This window comes from Hypanus sabinus, chromosome 10 (assembly GCF_030144855.1).
Source record: "Hypanus sabinus isolate sHypSab1 chromosome 10, sHypSab1.hap1, whole genome shotgun sequence".
NCBI classification, from domain to species: domain Eukaryota; kingdom Metazoa; phylum Chordata; class Chondrichthyes; order Myliobatiformes; family Dasyatidae; genus Hypanus; species Hypanus sabinus.
This window is the reverse complement of record NC_082715.1, coordinates 115,325,871-115,345,650: the sequence shown is the minus strand read 5'-3', so window position 1 is coordinate 115,345,650 and position 19,780 is coordinate 115,325,871. Positions and strand designations below refer to the sequence as shown.

The 19,780-nt window shown below is 40.9% G+C and overlaps 2 protein-coding genes across 4 annotated transcripts in view; one reads left to right on the top strand and one right to left on the bottom strand.

The window, feature by feature from the left end:
* Positions 1-8,351, top strand: part of LOC132401015 (CSC1-like protein 2) — a 198,310-nt gene extending 189,959 nt beyond the window's left edge. For all 3 annotated transcript variants that reach the window (XM_059982731.1, XM_059982730.1, XM_059982728.1), the window contains 2 exons: positions 381-458; positions 1,794-8,351. In XM_059982731.1, the coding sequence (XP_059838714.1) occupies positions 381-458; positions 1,794-1,937 (222 nt within the window). In that variant the 3' untranslated portion in view covers positions 1,938-8,351. The remainder of the gene's footprint in view (positions 1-380; positions 459-1,793) is intronic.
* A 4,138-nt stretch (positions 8,352-12,489) lies between these two features.
* LOC132401017 (CSC1-like protein 1) overlaps positions 12,490-19,780 on the bottom strand; it is a 121,591-nt gene continuing 114,300 nt past the window's right edge. The window contains exon 24 of the mRNA XM_059982734.1: positions 12,490-13,391. Within this exon, the coding sequence (XP_059838717.1) occupies positions 13,194-13,391 (198 nt within the window). The 3' untranslated portion in view covers positions 12,490-13,193. The remainder of the gene's footprint in view (positions 13,392-19,780) is intronic.

Below are 19,780 nucleotides of genomic sequence, written 5' to 3'. Positions count from 1 at the left end.
ATTGCCATTATTAATCTGTCATGAATATATTTGATCATTAATTATGCACAACTCTGAACACTCAAAATAATTTCTTCTTTTAGCAAATTTTACCACATTTATATAATAATTAAATAACTATCCACATTTAACCCACTGAGAATATTTACACCTGAGCTCACTTTGAAATAACAGAGGTGGGAAGGGGCATGAAAGGATCTGTAGATATTATGGTTGAATTTTCTCTTAGGGATCAAGGAACATTCAATTGAATATTTATAGATCAGCAAACAAAGCAATAGGGATGTACGCGCTTTCAGTAGTGCCTGGATTTGATCGGTCTTTGCTCATTTCGAATGTGAGGTAGACAGACATTAAGATGGTGTTGGTCTCACTTTCAGATTGATCGTAGTGAAGTGGATGGGACTGCTGAAGCAAACGGGCAGAGGGACGGCTCTTCATCCCCACCAAAGGTTACAGTAAGTTGTCTTTCATCACCGACAGTGTTATTGCATTGCTCTACCTCTTTCAGCAGGGAAAGAATCCAGTTTTACCTGCTTAGTCAAGTTTATTTGAGGGCCCTTGTTTTTGAATTGTGATGTGGGTTTATGCTCCTAATGTTATCGTAGCGTTTGTGTAATTTGGTGTTTCTGTGGGAGTTTAGTCAGAACCCCAAGAACAGGCTAACACGTGGTTGCACAATATCAGTGCACTAGTTTAAAATAACTGATAACTTTAAAGCATTGTGCAACAATTGTCCCAAAACTCTTACACTACTTTCCAAGCTGTTCTTTTAACATGTATCAGAATTAACTGTTCTTCTTTCATTGTTTCTTTGCGTCCAGTCTAATTCCCATAATTCTCCTGCTCATATGTGTATTATTCTATCAGTTACGGTTCTTTAAACAACAACTCCTTTCTCATTCTCTTTGGCTGTTGTTTTTTTTCTCACACATTAGCTATGTAGGCTCAGCTTGAATTGCTCTTACCCTTTTTTTGAAATACGTCTATTGATCAGAGACTGAACTGGACCAAATACTGTGGTTGCATAAGCAAGTCAAAAAATCTGTGGATGGATGTACAGCAACTAACTCTCCTAATGGTCCAAGGCATTTCCACCATCTACACCACGTGTCACTATTGAATACGCTGCACTTGTCTGGATGAGTGTCATGCCAGCTACTGAAGTAACTCAACACCATCCAGGACACAACAAACCATTTGTTGGGCACCCCATCTATCTCCTTAAACATTCACTCTGTCCACCACCAGCCCACAGTGATTGTGTGCACCATCTACAAGTTGCATGACACCAAGACTATTCTGACAATACCTCCCAAAACCCATGACTTCTAGCATCAAGAAAGACAAGCACATCATATTCAGGGCAGCAGTTCTACTCTCCATTAGGCGCCATGCTAAACTGGAACTGTATTGCCAGTCCTTCATTGCCATTATGTCTAAATCCTGGATCCCCTGCCCCTGCAGTGATGTGGGAGCACTTTCACCTGAAGGACTTAAATGTTTCAGGAAAGCAGCTCACAACCACCATCACCTTAACCTGTTAGAGATGAGAAATAAACGCTGGACTTGCCACAGTTGCCAAGTTGGCAGAAGTTATTTTTTTAAAGAATGCAATTTAGATCCAAGTCAATGGAAAAGTCAACTGTGCCGTGACAATTTAGAGCAAAACATTAGACTACTGGAAGACTTGGACAGTCTGTCGGTTAGAGAGAAAAATGGCAAGGTAAGCTTGCAGTTGTGGTATTCTGTGAAATGCTTCAGTGCTAACTGGCTAATCCTTCTGTCTGCAGAGATACATTGCCCAGGTATTGCAGGATCCTCAGTCAGAGGCCTCGGGAGATGATGATGAACAGAAGGACACCAAGGAAGTGATTAATGAAGGAGAGTTCCAGTCCTGTGAAGACAGTCTTATTGAAAACGAGGTTCATCATTAGTGGAAAATCAAGAGGAGCCTTTTTTTAAAAAACAAACTTAAGTGCACAGTTTAGGACCAGGAACCAGGACACCACAGGTTCAGTGAAACTCCAGACTGTAATTAATCGTCCTGGGTATTGTGTAGCCTATACCAATACAATACAAATTGCTAAACTTGTATTTGTTCTGCTGATGGGAGGAACACTACAGAACTGGAATGTAAATGGGTGAAGCTGGAAGGAAAGAAAATAGCTAATCATTTTACCTGTTTGGCCAAACGTATGCCGCCATGTCCATTTATCTTAGTTGCATCTTTAATATTAGTCCAAGAAAACAATGCTGCCACCAGAATGGGAAATGAGCTGTTGAGCCTGGTTACATAAGCACATGTATTGCTGCTGGGTAGGGATGTGTATGTGTGAGAGAAATCAAGAAAGAGAAAGGTGGACATTGTATGTTTTTTAATCCTTCGTGATGAAAAAGAATCATTATTCAAAAATTCCTGGGGGGATAAATTAGCATACCTTTCCTATTCATTCAGATCATGTGAAGAAATAAGTATGTTAACATTGTACAGGTATTTGTATGTGGTTAAACTTAGAGTTTAAAGAAAAGTGGTCCAGTGTTTTTGTTGCTGATTCCCCAGCAAATTTAAAAGTTTTCAGTGCCTATGTGATTGTTTCTTAGCTACGCAGAAGAGTGGAAATCCAGCAAGTTCTTGGTTCTGATTGTACTTGGTGTTTCCTATACTTAAGAATACAATCACAGACAAATTCAGTTACCATACATCTGAAAACAATTGTAAAGTTAGATAAGCACGAAACAGAGAGTACCACAGGCTGAAAAGAAAATGACCAGCATTAGTTCCATTTAGTCAACCAGCTGGGCTGAGCTGGAAATTGCCCAGAGGATCACAGGCTGAAATTCCCAATGGGCTATACCTCAACTTTTCCCCTCTTCTCCGAAGGTTTTGCCCATGTGCAGTGAGTACTGTTGGTTAAGAGTTGAACACATTTATCATGAATACCTTTCATGTTCAAGAGGAAGATGATCCTTGGGGACAGAATAGGATAATTAAATATTCTTATTTACCTTGGTGTTCAAATGGTAAAGCAAATGAAGAACCCTAAAGTTTCTTAAAAATGGAAGATGTAGCAAATCTGTATCTGCCACCTTTTGTAATCATTGGTTTTAGAAAGAGGTAGCTGGATAATCAATTGAAATAATCATGCATTAAACTTATGGAACTTGCAGATGTATTACACAAGGACATGGTGAAGGTCCAGTATGTCTTTTTTTTATTTGTTTCCCCGCCCACACCTTCCTTCCACATTGGATGTAAAAAGTGGTCACATCATCCAAAAATCCTAAAAGACGCTGTTATACTTCAGTTTATTAAAAATATAACCAACACCACCACCTGGATTGAATCACTGCATGTTAAGGTTCAGCTGTAGCTAGTCTTGGGAAGGGTAGAAGATGCCCTTACTAATAGTGAAAGGATTACTAAGTTGGAATCACAATTATTAATAGTGATGGTATAAGTTGCAGCTAAAGACCAGTCAGATTTGATATAGAATGCCTGTCTTCCTTTTCTCTCCTTAATGATTGGATTGCAGATGCAGTAGAAAGACCTTTATGCAGTGATATTAGTATCTTCCTACACATCAGCTAGCCAGGAATTGTATCACCTATTTTGATATGGTGATGTTTTATTGAAGTCTCAGTTTACTGACACTATTAAGAATTTTCTTTCCTTCAACAGATGATGGGGGGGGAGAGAGAAAGTAAAAACATATTTAGTATGTCTGGCTGTGATTTATCACATTGGAAAATGAAGCATTCTTTTAATCACAATTATTCTACTTTTCTGTTAAAACTTCATTTGCAATTTGGACTTGAAGGAAGTAGATATTGTTGGACTAAGTTTGCATTCTTGAATGTATAATAATTAGTCTTTGGCACACAGGGTCTTAGGTTTGTGAGTAGAAAATTAAACTTGTTTCTCCATTGCACTTGTACAGTTTTCAGTATGCTTGGGGTCAAAGATTGGTAGTTTGCTTTCAGAAAGCTGAAGAAACTGTGTGTACGCAATGTTCAGTGTTATTTTCAGACTTGCTGCCTCTTTATTGATGACCAAAATGCAGTAGCTGTGTGGGTAACTTGAATGGTGTGTTGCATTGTTTTAGTGGAATCCTAATTAAATACAAAACCCATTTTGCCAAGGCAAAATTAGGACTTCTGTGCACTCTAGATAAGAAAATGGCATCAAGTAACAATGACTGGGAACTATTGGACTGTCAAAGGCTATTTTGCCATCTATGTAACTGATTCTAGGGAAAATTGGCATTCTATTTATTACAGCAAAGCAATGTTCTTTCAAATATAGCACAGCACACAATAAGTACAATATAATGGGAATTATTAGGAAATGGTTTTGCTCTGTTACAGCCTTGTGTAGGTGTCTAACCAGAATTCTACTCACTGCATTTATCGAGCAACTTTAACACTGACCAGCATGCCTTTTCTCCCCCCAACAATTATTACTCTTGAGTTTTGGATTTGGTATCATTGGGATTAGCATCTGAAAATCATTGATGGGAACAACATTACTGCTGTTAACTTTTATTAATATAGAAATTAATATAAATGCTGTTAACTTCTGACACTTGTGAGGTTTCACACTTGTTGATAAATAAGAGTGCAACATGAGTTCTTTAATGTGTGTTTGAATCGTGCTTGGATGGGGTTACATGTATATAGCTGAATGTACTAAAGTGCAAATATTGTGTATATATAATCAATATATATCAGCAAATTACTTCACATCTGTCCTGTAGTGCAAGTGGTGATGTAGTAGTCATAAATTATTAATAGATATTATTGTTTGAAGCTCTCTATCAATAGTCATTTGCATAAAAAATGGAAATTCATCTAAGAGCATTTGCCTTCTACATGCATTGTTCCTTGGGCATTGAACTCTCGAAGAGACAGAATTTAAACCTAAATCTCCAATCAGTTCCCATGAGATAGATAGAATTGGCTTGGAACAACTGAGCTACGCTGGAAATGAAGTGGGCAAGGAATGGTGTTGGTGTGTACTCAAGAAACCTGGCTGATGCTAATATTGGGAATGAAGTCACTGTGAGATTCAGGTAATTAAAATTTGCTTGATGGACCTTTTAATTAATCCATACAATGCCTGACTTGAAATGCTTAATCTGGGTACAAAACAATCATCCAAAACTTTAGAAGTGTAGAAACAATTACAGCATACTGTAAATTTATTGTTGTTTGATTTCCATTTCAAATTAGCACATAGTATGTTATTGTCAATGTAAGGAACTGGTATTTCATTTTGATTTTTTTTATAGACAGTGTTGCCCTTACATGTCTAGGGAGCTGAACTAGATGCCACTTGTCCCTAGTGAATGAAGTTAATGCTGATTATAAAGCACAAAAAGAATGGCTCTAATTGATTCCTTTATTGTGATCTGTTCTTGACTAAATCACAAATCCCATTTAGTTCAGTGTTTTCATTCTAATGCATAAAAGTAATTATCATAATTCAACATTTAAAATACTAGAGGAATACTTATTGAACACTTGTTATACAGCCAAGGAAGCTTTTAGAACAGTATGGGGTCAAATAGATATAATGTGATTTTGTGGGCACTCACTGGAAGTTTGGAATTCATAAAGGTGTCTATTTAAAATACACCAATATGCTCATATTACCCCAGTAAAATTCCTTAGAATTATTCTGATTGATATGAAAAGTGTTACTTGAGAGTTGCTGAACCCTGTAACTTTGTGTTTCTGGGGTGAGCTTAAGGTAATATTTTATCAAGCTCGTGAAAATATTAGGAAATTTCCCTTGTTCATCAAGTAAGACATAATTTACCTGTAGTGTCAATTCTTACTTGTAGTCCGTCCTCTTACCCCCATTTTATATTTAGTTACTAACCCACTCTTTCTAATTAATCTTTAGAAAGTGTAACTATAATCTCAGGTCAGAGCATTGTCATTCAAAGACTTGCTGTGAAATGATGTAAACTGTTATTTATTTATTGAGCTGCGTGTGTGGAATAGGCCTTCCAGCCCTTCCACCACACTGCCAGCAATACCCCCGATTTAACCCTAGCCTAATCATGTTACAATTTAAAATGACCAATTAACTACCAGTCGGTACATCTCTGGACTGTATGAGGAAACTAGAGCACCCAGATGAAACCCACGTGATCACAGGGAGAACGTACAAATTCCTTAAAGGCAGTGGCCAGAATTGAACCTGGATTGCCTTTACTGTAAAGCGTTGAGCTAACCACTACACTACCATCCCGATGTGGATTTCTATTTCAACTCATCAGTTGTTGATAAATTTGATGACTTTTGCTTTTATGTTTGATTTTACTATTAGCTGTTAATTTTCTTACCCATTTCCATTCCCTCTCCCTGTCCTGCTCCTCTCTTCTGCAATTGCTTCAAGGCAAAGGTGCATTGGCAATAAGACGTAGGAGCAGAATTAGACGATTTGGCCATCAAGATTCTCTCCCACTTCATCATACTGATCCATTTCTTGGCCAGCTGCAATCTCCTACCATCTCCCAGTATACCTTCATGGCCTGACTAATCAGGAATCTTATCAACCTCTGTCTTAATGTACCCAATAACTTGGCCTCTATAGCCAACTGTGGCAGAGAACTCCATAGATTGATCACGCTCCAACTAAAGGAATTCCTCCTCCTCTTCATTCTAAAAGGATACCCTTCTACTGAGGCTGTGTCCTCTGGTCTTAAACTCTCCCACTGTAGGAATCATCCTTTCCACATCCACGCTATCGAGACCTTTCAACATTCAACAGGTTTCAATTAGGTCATCCCTTCATTCTTCTGAATTCCAGAGGCCCAGAGCCATCAATGAGTCGTCATATGGTAACCCTCTCATTCCCAGAATCATACTCATGAACCTCCTCTGAAGCTTGTCCAATGTCAGCACATCCTTCTTTGGTTCAAGGGACCCAAAACTGTTCACAATGCTCAGAAAGTGAGACAATACCAGCTTTCAAGCTCAGCTTTGATAACCTGTCAAAAGAGATCCTCCAGGCAGCCAAATCCAGAATACGTTAAGAAGGTGCTGTTCATATGGTAGTTAATGGGACAAAGTGTCACAGTGATTAAAGGCCATTTGTTTGTTACCTAAACTGTTCCTCCATGCTTGTATGTCTCTCTCCCTCCCTCTCTTCCATTGTTCACCAGTATCTCTCCCTGTGTTGCTAATAAAACCTAGGTTAATAATTTTAGGCACTGAGATTAATTTGTATACTTAAAAGAAATCGTAAGGGTGGGATAGTGGAAATGTAGCAAGGGTTATCCAGTTAGAATGAGCACCATGGGGCAATTTCACACTTGCCATGTGTTTTTCATCTATCTGGTGAATCCAACTTGGGCTGGTAACAAGGCGATGTTTTGAGTCCTTTGAACAAAGAACAAAGCCAGCCCATATAATGTGCTAATTATATGATTTCAAAAATAAGCTGGTCTTCATTCTAAACTATTTGATCTATGAACAGTGGCTGGATTTGAGGGGTGGGGGAGCTGTTCCTAAATGATTACACTTGCTATTGTTAGCATCAAGTGACTAGTTGCCATATCAAGGCTCCAGTTGTAGTCAAGTCAAGGAAGTTGAAGTGTATCAGCCTCTTCTTTAAAACCATAGCTTTAGGGTGTTGGTTACAAATAAGTCATTGGCTACTGGCCATTATGGCTATAATTCCAAAAGGTTGATAGATAGCATTTAACTTTGTAATTTATTATGTATCATATTAGTAGATTTGATTGTACTTTTGTTGCCTCGTACCCATTGGAGATACAACCTCAAACAGTTGAATATCCATTTTGAAGATGGAAGTCCTAATGGACTAAGGAACTCCAACTCTGATCTTGTTGGTTCAAGCATTTCCTACCCACTCATTCCTGTCAAATTACTCTTTGAACAGTTGATTATTTTTAAGGAAATTGCTGTCAGGTAGGAAAAGACGGTAACAAAATATATTAATGTGGAATCTTGCAACAGCAATGTGAAATCAAAGTGACAGAAGCCAGTGATTGTATAGGAATTAGTATGATCAAGTGGAGAAAACTTGGCTAATGAGATTAAATTGCATTTTTCTTAAGAAGCTTAGTGAAAATTTGCATATTAAATCTTTATCCAAGATACTGCACTGATTGTGAAATCTTGATATTCAGATGGTTTAGGATGCAAAACATACCAATCTTTGACCAACTCCTTTTGAATTACTGTTATGTAAAGCTGAAAGTAAAACATCAGCATTTCCTATCAGAGTCACTGTGAAGGCAAGTTTACATAATATTTTGTGTAACTGCATGTAAATTATTTGCCAATTGTTTTCTAATAAAAGGACTAACTCTGTATCTTGTTGCATGTCTTCCTGAAACATGGAAGAGAGAAAATATGAATTTGATATTCCCCTTCTATCCCTGCTGTAATTCTTTATAATGTGGATGTATGTCTAAGTTACAATTACAGTTAGCAGTTGTCAATACATATTACCTGTTCTTTTCAACCAGGGTTTTGGAGAATCTGATGTAGTAAATCTGAATTATAGCAGACACAGTTGTGCTTTCATTGCGTAATGCAGTGTCTTTAGATTTGGTTGTGTTGCCTTACAGATCTAATGATAGGATGACACCTTGTGCTTTAGATGAGTGGCATGCTTTCTTCGTGCTGTCATCTCAATGTTGTAATACTGCGTCACATTCATGTGGCTTTATAAATGTTTGCAGATTAGCAGATTGTTGCTCACAAGTACTGCACAGTTACCAACTACAACCGGTCTGTGGAGTTGGATGTTGGAAAGAGTTGTGGAAGGAGGCGTGGTTTATTATTTCCACTTGCACAAGGACTCATTGGGAAAACAACCAGTTCATTGGGCTAGACTATTTCCCATACAACTCAGCACACCAACAGGCCCTCCAGCCCATCTAGTCTGTGCCGAACCATTAATCTACCTAGTTCCATCAACCTACATCCAGACAATAGTCCTCCGTACCCCTCCCATCATTTATCTATCTAAATTCCTCCTAAATGTTGAAGTCAAGCCTGCATCCACTGCTTGCGCTGGCGGCTTATTCCAGACTCTCACCACCCTCGAAGAGCAGTTCGCCCTTGTGCTTCCCATAAACATTTCACCTTTCAACCTTACCCCATGACTCCAGTTGTAGTCTCGCCCAATCAAAGTGGAAAAAGCCTTCTTGCATTACTATGCTGTAGCAGCAAATATAAGATGTGTGGTTGATACACCTGCTCATTTTCATTATGAGCTATGCCAAGGAGAAATCCTTGGGTGCTCTCCAGGCACAAGAGAAAAAGTAAACCATCATAGCGATTCCAAGGTCTCCCTCAATACTCCCAAATTGTGTATGTGTACTGACCCATGGACCTGCAAGCTTTTTCCTTGTGTTGCATGTGCACCTGTTTGTATTGCTAGTTTGAGATATCTGTTTGCTTGGCCTACCTGTCGTTGTGCCTCCTCACCAAGGCTTGCAAGTTCTTTGTGTGTTGGATGGGCTACAAACTCCAGCATAGGTGATGTGCAATGTTTCTGCAGATGACTGATGATCGTCCACTAAGTTTTCTATGCTCCCAGAAACTATTTCTCACTGTATATATCACACTTTTATATGAGCTGCAGACTGTTTTCACAGGATGACCGGAATTCATCTCCACATGTAGTCTTGCAGAGAGGACCAAAAGAGGAGGTAACTCTAAATCCGACCATTGGGTGCATTGTCAAGGTGAAAAAAATGAACCTTCATCCAACTCGTGTGTTACGATAACTGAATTATTGATTAAGAACTATAAAGCTAAAACAGATCAGTTGGCTTGACCTGTGGTTGAGACAAACCAAATGGAATGAATATCGGTTCCAGTCTAAACTGCTACCAATGTAAGTTAATGGTAAAAAGCATCTTTTGTATGCCTATTGCCATTGTCAGATAATATTCATTCTAACAGTCCACAACAGTCAGCTCTTTGCATTTACAATTCAAGCTGTAACTATACTTGAGCAATATAATAATCTATAGCTAAATGTTTATAATTTAGTATATTGGGCAATGTGTACAAATCAGTTCTTGTAGTGTCATACTGTTACATTTTCCACTTCTCTCAAATTTACTAGTTTTAGAATTTTCATATGTTCCTCAAGGATAATTTTATAGTTTTGGTGATAAGCTACTGACTTGCTCTATCTTGAAAGAGTTGCCAATTATAAATTCCTTGCAGTTTTTAGCTACTTGAAAATTTGAGATTTTCACCAGCTTGTAAATTCAGCTCATCAGATTAGGACTAGTGTTTATTTTTTTTATCAACTTGCACATGGAGTATAACAGAAATGTGTTGGACCTTTTTCCATATACAACCGATATGCATTGCAAAATAATTAAAATATGCCCAGTCTTTGAATTTCAAGGAATTACAATTAGGGGACAGTTAAACTTAGCCTCTACATTGATCAGAATTTTTCTTCTGGTGTATCAGATTTCCAATTTTGGCGCTGGCTCACTGCTGCTTAGCCATCTGTGGAATTTGCAAAATGTTTAAAGATGTTCAATAAACAACATTGTACAATCATGTACTAAACATTTGATTTCTATGCCTAGGTCTGGCCACATATCATGACTGGTTTTTAAGATAGGTCAGCAATCCTTCAGCTTGAATTCTGTGAGTTATACAGCACAGAAGTAGGTTGTTCAGTTCAAATCTTCCATGCCAACCAAATCACCAAACTGGTGTAGTTCCATTTGTCACATTTTCCTCTAAGCCTTTTCTATCCATTTCTCTGTCCCAATGTCTTTTAAACATCATACCTCTGCCATTTCCTCTGAAAACATTCCATATATGCACCACCATCTATAAAGTCACCCCTCGGTCTCCTACATTCCAGGGAAACAAAAGAAATCCTGTCCTCGATTGTCAGAGCCTCGAATGCTAGCCATGCACCCAAGTTGCAATGAGCAGTTGACGTGCCTGTTAGAATGAAGTCTGATTTTAACTGTGTGATGAGATTATAAACCCCCTTCTGTACAACAGTGAGAGATTGATCTAGCTTCTGTGCCATGCTCTCCACTCAGTTGCCTGTCAAACACTGGAGAGTGGTAAAAGACCACCTCCCCCCCATATCTTAAGTCATGGCTAAAAGGGAACCATTTTCATTGCTGTGGTTCTGAGCTGAGGGATGTGACCAAGTAGGGCAATGTTAAATATTGAGGTAATTGGTTGCAGTCACTTTGTGTCACAAAATTGATGTGATGTGAGCAAATACAGCTACCCAGTTCTCTGCAATAGGCTTAAAAAGAAAATATGTAGAACCTGACAGATGGGTATCAAAGCTTAAATTTAACAATCTGCCTTCCTGATTTCTGCCAGCCCCAAAGAGTTCTTATTCACTAAGTGTTGAAGGAGCTGCCTCTTGTACATCTGAGCTCACCTGGGCACAAATGGTAAGAACGCAACTCTTCTGTACTAATATCACTGCAGGGACCATGTGATCTCAGTGCTTTAATTGCAGTCAGCACCCAGGAGAATTCAAAGCTATTTTGCACTTTTGCTCTCTATTACTAATGTTCAAAATTTAGTGCTGTCAACGTCTTTTGTAGGCCCTTTGAACCACTTGGTATTGCAGAGGCAGAATTGCTGCCTCACAACTTCAGTGATGGGGCATTGTTTGAGGGAAGTTTATACTTTATTCCTGTAACCCATCCAGGGAATTTCCCCATATGCTCCAGTTTCCTCCCATATCCCAAAAACCAGCCATTTGGTAGGTTAATTGCCCACTGTAAAATCTGCCCAGTGTGGTATAATCTGAAGTTAGCTAATGGAATAGTGGGGAGAATAAACTAGATTAGTGTAGAGTTGGTATAAATGGGCGCTTGATCATTGGTGCAAACTTAGGCCAATTCATCCCTCCAGAGCATGGTGCCTTCTCTGGCTAGTCCCAACTGCCTGCATTTGGCCCATATCTCTGAATATTTCCCATCCACCAATCTTTTAAAAGTTGTTATTGTACCCACCTCTACCACTTCCTCTGGCAACTTGTCCACATACCCACCACCATCTGTGTGGAAAAATTTGCCCCTCAGGTCCTCCATGTGTTGAATTCCTGTTGAATGGAACTCAATTGGATACCAAAAGGTATATTTAGTTACTCCCAGCAAACTTAGTTCATTGGGATAACTGACTGCTCCATACAAACAAAATGGAGTATTTACTTCAGTGCCGTGAAGCAAAACACACTTCCGATACGGTTTGTTGCACTATGAATATTTTTGTTAATTTGTTGGATAGAGCAAGTAGCTCAATTTCCAGAACTCCAAGAAGGCTTCACTCATGGATCTCTGCTAACCTGCATTTGTTTCTGTCGCAGTGTTGGTCAGCAATGGCCTGGAATTATGACATTTTACACAACTAGTGGACAGCTAAATGTAACCCAGGAATTGACAGGTAAGGGGCATCAAGCCAAAAAATTGTCCCAGATAAATATCAACACCATCAGAATTAAATTTACTCACATTTTTTATTACTCCTTTGGAAGACAAGAATTAAACAGTCCAACCTTTATGTTAACCACTCATGATCAGTGACAAAATTGTTATGTTATTGTTGGATTTCCCCTCTCCCTTGCACTCAGCACGAAATGAACTCAAGCAGCACTTGTTTTCTACCACAGGTTCCCCAGGATTATGCTCCTTTATTTCCAAAGTTAGTGCCCAAAATTGAACATATTTGGGGTTTTACATTAAGAGGAACACACCAGGGCTGCATCACAATCCCGCCTTAACAATACAATTTTAACTCCTCTCTGCAAACTGAGAGAGACACCACTTGCCCATGCATTTGGTTGCCATCCTCGACTCCCATACACTGCACAAAAATAGGAAAATGTGCAAAATTCTGAAACCTTAAGGATCCTTCCCAAATGGATTAACTGCATACGTTAACAGTCATTAATGCTAATCCTCAGGGCAGCCATGAAGTAAGAGTTGAATTACCTTTTTAAATAACATGGAAATTATGTGTATGTTGAGAAAACCATAGCAACAAAATCTCCATTGGCACTGGATGCTTGTGGTATCGTTGTTCAAGTAAATGAGCAGTCTAATACATCAGTACCTCTTGTGCCACAACCAACAGAACAGTATTGTAGGTGGGCAGTTGAAGTTGGATTTAGTTCATTTTCAAAACAGCTGTGTTTTTTATCTCTCTCCATTTCCACTATCTACTAGATATATTTGATCATTATCAACATTGTCCAGAGGAGTAACATCATCTGGAGATGGGGAGTGGGCCTCTTCCTGACTGCCATCTCCAATAGTACCATATGTTGGATAGATTTCTGAGTTGAGGTGGCTCTGCTCTGTCTCGGTTGCTCGCAGGACTTTTGGGATGTAGGCCTGTGATGGAACAGAATGGGGAGAAAGAAGATCAAAGCTTAAATGTTGGTCTTTACAAAGTGCATTGCCCTTTCTCCAGCTGCAGGTGTTGCTCATGATAAATGCACCCAGTCTTGTCCTTTAGCCTCTGTAGAATGTAGACAAATTCCATCACCTCCTAAGTGTATAAGATCAACAAAACCCCTTCATTTCTGGTTCTCCTGTGATCAGCACTGGGATGTTCTGGGCTGCCAATGACTCCCCCTACCCCCCCATCCCCAGATCATCCACTGAACAAGAGGCAAAGCAAAAAGTAAATGCTATTATTGAGTCAGTGAGCTGGGTCATCCACAGTCCTGTAATTGAGGGCCTGCTTGCCCAATGATCTGGCATTTGTTCCAGCCTGACCCTGCTATGGCTCCAGCACAAGGGCTGTCTGTGAATGGTTTTGGCATCCAATGAGGCCTATTGCTTGTTCTGGGCAGTAACAGTTGTCAGTGTGAGGGTAGCCACTGAATGTCTGTGTACATCTGTGACCTTTACAAGTGCTGTATACAGCAAAGCAACTGAAGCCAAGTTATTGTCTAAGTGTCTTGAAAATAGTTATTGTGCATGGAGTCACAGAACTGAAGACAGAAATAGGTCCTTCAGCCCAACTCATCCATGCTGATCAAGACTCCTTGAGCTAGTTGCACTTCCCTGCATTTGGCCCATGTCTCTCTAAGCCTCTGCCATCCATGTACTGTACTTGTCTAAATGTATTTTAAACATAATTGTATCTGCCTCTACCACTTTCTCCTGGCAGTTCATTCCATATTACCATCACCCTTGGGGTGTGTGGGGGGTGAGTAATAAGTTGCCCCACGGGTTCCTTTTTAAATCCTACCCCTTCTTTGGGCTTGGAGGAATAATGGGAAAGACAGAGAATGCTGTAACCAGGACTGAATTTAGATGATCCAATTATTTAACGTGGGAACAGCCTTGAAAGCATAAAGTATATTAAATAATACCTGGTCAGGTGTCATATCTCTCAGTGGGAGAGCATTTTGGAGATAGTTATCATAATGCTATCTCCTTTACAATAGCATTGGAGAGAGATAGGAACAGACAAGTTAGAAAAGCGTTTAATTGGAGTAAGGAGAATTATGAGGCTATCAGGCAGGAAGTTGGAGGCTTAAATTGGAAACAGGTGTTCTCAGGGAAAAGTATGGAAGAAATGTGTAAGTATTCAGGGGATATTTGTGTAGAGTTCTGTATAGGTACGTTCCAATGAGATAGGGAAGTTATGGTAGGGTACAGGAACTGTGGTGGACAAAGGTTGTAATAAATCTAGTTGAAAAGAAAAGCTTACAAAAGGTTCAGAGAGCTTAGGTAATGTTAGAGATCTAGAAGATTATAAGGCTAGTAGGAAGGAGCTTAAGAAGGAAATTAGGAGAGCCAGAAGGGGCCATGAGAAGGCCTTGTCAGGCAGAATTAAGGAAAAACCCCAAAGCATTCTACAAGTATGTGAAGCGCAAGAGGATAAGATGTGAAAGAATAGGACCTATCAAATGTGACAGTGAGAAAGTGTGTATGGAACCAGAGGAAATAGCAGAGGTACTTAATGAATATTTCAGTACCTATTCATATTTAAGATCTTATGGAAAAGGATCTTAGTGATTGTAGTGATGACTTACAGCAGACTGAAAAGCTTGAGCATGTAGATATTAAGAAAGAGGATGTGCTGGAGCTTTTAGAAAGCATCAAGTTGGATAAGTCGCCGGGACCGGACAAAATGTACCTCAGGCTACAGTGGGAGACGAGAGAGGAGATTGCTGTGCCTCTGGCGATGATCTTTGCATCACCAATGGGGATGGGAGAGGTTCCGGAGGATTGGAGAGTTGCGGATGTTGTTCCTTTATTCAAGAAAGGGAGGAGAAATAGCCCAGGAAATTATAGACCAGTGAGTCTTACCTCAGTGGTTGGTAAAGTTGATGGAGAAGATCCTGAAAGGCAGGATTTATGAACATTTGGAGAAGTATATTATAATTAGGAGTAGTCAGCATGGCTTTGTAAAGGGAAGGTCGTGACTAAACACATTGATGAAAGAAGAGTAGTAGATGTATATGGATTTCAGCAAGGCATTTGATAAGGTACCCATGCAAGGCTTATTGAGAAAGTAAGGAGGCATAGGATCCAGAAGGCAAAGAGCGGTTGTAGACAGGTCATATTCTGCATGGAGGTCGGTCACCAGTGGAGTGCCTCAGGGATCTGTTCTGGGACCCTTACTCTTCGTGATTTTTATAAATGACCTGGATGAGGAAGTGGAGGGATGGGTTAGTAAGTTTCCTGATGATACAAAGTTGGAGGTGTTGTGGATAGTGTGGAAGGCTGTCAGAGGTTACAACAGGACATTGATAGGATGCAAAACTGGCCTGAGAATTGGCAGATGGAGTTCAATCCAGGTAACTATGAAGTGGTTCATTTTGGTAGGTCAAATATGATGGCAGTTATATAGCATTAATGACAAGATTCTTGGCAGTGTGGAGGATCAGAGGGATCTTGTGGTCCGAGTCCATGGGACGTTCAAAGCAGCCGCACAGGTTGACTCTGTGGTTAAGAAGGCATTTGGTATATTGGCCTTCATTAATCGTGGAATTGAATTTAGGAGCCGAGAGGTAATGTTGCAGCTACTTAGGACCCTGGTCAGACCCCACTTTGGAGTACTGTGCTCAGTTCTGGTCGCCTCACTACAGGAAGGATGTGAAAGCCATAGAAAGGGTGCATAGGAGATTTACAAGGATGTTGCCTGGATTGGGGAGCATGCCTTATGAGAATAGGTTGAATGAACTCAGCCTTTTCTCCTTGGAGCGACGGGGGATGAGAGGTGACCTGATAGAGGTGTACAAGATGATAAGAAACATTGATCGTGTGGATAGTCAGAGACTTTCTCCCAGGACTGAAATGGTTGCCACAAGAGGAAACAGGTTTAAGGTGCTGGGGAGTAGGTACAGAGGAGATGTCGGGGGTAAGTTTTATACACAAGAGTGGTGAATGCGTGGAATGGACTGCTGGCAACGGTGCTGGAGGCAGATATGATAGGGTCTTTTAAGAGACTTTTGGATAGGTACATGGAGCTTAGTAAAATAGAGGGCTACAGGTTAGCCTAGTAATTTCTAAGGTAGGGACGTGTTCGGCACAACTTTGTGGGCCAAAGGGTCTGTATTGTGCTGTAGGTTTTCTATGTTTCTATGTTTTTTTCTAAGTGAACTTATAGTGGTTACATAGTTACTGTTTTGGGTAACACTGTGGGAGCTCCTTCAATATAAAGACTGGGAGAGGCTCACCACTTCTAGGGCAAGCAATAAATACTGGCCTTGTCAAGTGACACCCACATTCCAGGATATGGGGAGAAAGTATCCTAGGAGCCAATGTCTGCCATTCTTTGCATGTGGGTTGCCAAGCATGCATCAGATTTAACCTAGCCTAGCCAGATTTAGTGGCTGGAAGGCCTGCAGAAGTTCACATTACTTCATGAACTCGAGGAGGAGCCCACAGGACAGGACAGTCGGCCACAGCTGATGGGGACTGGGCAAAGGGAAGGGAAAAGTCGAAGGGTGTCATTAAGCTGGACAGAGTGCAGAAGAGATTTAGGTGGATGTTGCTAGGATATGAGGATGAGTTACAGGGAGCAGTTGAGCAGACCAGGACTTTATCCCCTGGGATGTAAAATACTAACAGGTGACCTTACAGAGGTGTATAAAATCATGAGGGGCATTGACAGGGTAATTGCACATTCTCTTTGAACGAGCTGCCAGAGCTATTGTTTGAGGTGGGTATAACAACATTTAAGGAAAACATTTGGATAAATACATGGGTAGATAGAGACCTGGGGCAAATAAAGGCAGATGGGACTAACTGAGGTAGGACAGAAGGACAAGTTTAGAGATACAGTACCGTATCAGGCCCTTCTGCCCAATTTCATCCATGTGACCAATTACCCTATGAACACAAGTCTGGAGTGTGGGAGGAAACCCAGACAGTCACAGGACAAGCATACAAATTTGTTATGAACAGCGGTAGAATTGAACTCACTGGTGCTGTAATGGTATTATGCTAACTACTTCGCCACTGCGCCCACCCTAAAATACATTTTAAAACGGATAAGTTAGTTTGAAGAGCTTGTTTCCATGTTATATTGTGCAGGGAGAAGAGGACTAATGGTTGGAGATGCAGAGAAATGAGAGAGTTGCAGTGGAAATACATGCACGCATATATTTCTTTACAACAAATGCCCATGGAGTCTCTGCACACCTATCAAAGCTCTACCCCAATTAGTTCCCTGTGAAATATTCTGTCTTAACTGCAGCTAGACTCTCCTTCCACACATCTGCACTAGACGCAATTTTCAGTGGGCTGTTAACCTCCCAGAAATTGTGGGAGCAAATGGAAGCAACTGGTTGCAAACCCAGGGAGAATGTCAAAACTCCCAACAGCACCAGAAGTCAGGACTGAACCTGGACCATGACAGCTTTAAGGTGGTGGCCCTAACTACTGCTATATCGTGTGCCCCTTTGACCTTCTAGAAGATGGTTGGGGAAGAACGTCTGAATCCTGTTAGAAATTAAGGATAATCAGTAGACTTCACAAACTAGAGCATATAGTTGTTAAGGTTGGAGATGAAAAGCTTAATAAGAACCTACGGGGTATTTTATTTTATATAGCAGGTAGTAAATATATGGAACCACGTGTAGAGGAAATGATTGAGGTGGGAAAATTAGAACATTATGTGACAGGTATATTGATGATGAGTTTAGAGAGATATGGGTCAAGTTCTGGGAAATCTTGGAGAAGGAAGTCGGAGTATCAGAACGGGAGTGCAGCGGGAGCCATTTTGATTTTTTTTCTTCTCATCGGAGTTAAGAGAGTCGGGACTGCGCAAGCGTGTAACGTCGGGCAGTGAAGCAGGGAAGATTTACAAAAGAAAACAGCCTTAAACAGCGGGCAGCGTCGTTTACGGGCAGTGGATTGAGCCGGGAGCAGAGTGTAGGCTTAAGGGCTTTGGCTCAACGGGCTTAGGTGGCAGCAGGCAAGGCAAGACAGGTTTAGGTTTCAGTTTTTCTTGTTATTTGAGGAAAGGGGAAGTATGAGTGTGAGGACAGCTTGTTGTTCTCAGTGTCGGATGTGAGAGGTCCTGGAGTCTCCTAGCCTTCCGGACGTCCACATCTGCGCCAGGTGCGCCGAGCTGCAGCTCCTAAGGAACTGTGTTAGGGAACTGGAGATGCAGCTCGATGACCTTCGTCTGGTCAGGGAGAGTGAGGAGTTGATAGAGAGGAGTTACAGGCAGGTGGTCACAGCGGGGCCACAGGAGGCAGACAGGTGGGTCACGGTTAGGAGGGGGAAGCGGAAGAATCGGGTACTAGAGGTACCCCAGTGGCTGTATCCCTTGACAATAAGTACTCCTGTTTGAATACTGTTGGGGACAGCCTACCTGGGGGAAGCAACAGTGGCCGTGCCTCCGGCACAGAGTCCGGCCCTGTAGCTCAGAAGGGTAGGGAAAGGAAGAGGAAGGCAGTAGTAATAGGGCACTCGATAGTTAGGGGGTCAGATAGGCGATTCTGTGGCTGCAGTCAGGAGACCCAGATGGTAGTTTGCCTCCCTGGTGCCAGGGTCCGGGATGTTTCTGATCACGTCCACGATATCCTGAAGTGGTACATATATGTACCAATGACATATGTAGGAAAAGGGAAGAGGTCCTGAAAGGAGAATATAGGGAGTTAGGAAGGCAGTTGAGAAGAAGGACTACAAAGGTAGTAATCTAGGAATTACTGCCTGTGCCACGCGACAGTGAGAGTAGGAATGGAATGAGGTGGAGGATAAATGCATGGCTGAGGGATTGGAGCGGGGGCAAGGATTCAAGTTTCTGGATCATTGGGACCTCTTTTGGGGCAGGTGTGACCTGTACAAAAAGGATGGGTTACACTTGAATCCTAGGGGGACCAATATCCTGGCAGGAAGGTTTAAAAGAGCTGTTAGAGAGGGTTTAAACTAATTTGGTAGGGGATGGGAACTGGAATGATGGAGCGGAGGAAAGGGAAAACATAAATAGATCTAAGGTAGTGAGCAGTAAGGATGTCAGGAAGGACAGGCAGGTGATGGAGCAAATTTGCAGCCATTGGGATGAGTTGCAGTGCAATCAATGCAAAAAGTACCAAATACTGGACTTAAGGTGTTATACTTAAATGCACGCAGCATAAGGAATAAGGTGGATGATCTTGTTGTACAGTTACAGATTGGCAGGTATGATATTGTGGCCATCACTGAGACGTGGCTAAAGGATGCATGTCTCTGGGAGCTGAACGTCCAAGGATACACGGTATATCGGAAGGATAGGCAGGTAGGTAGAGGGAGTGGCGTGGCTTTAATGGTAA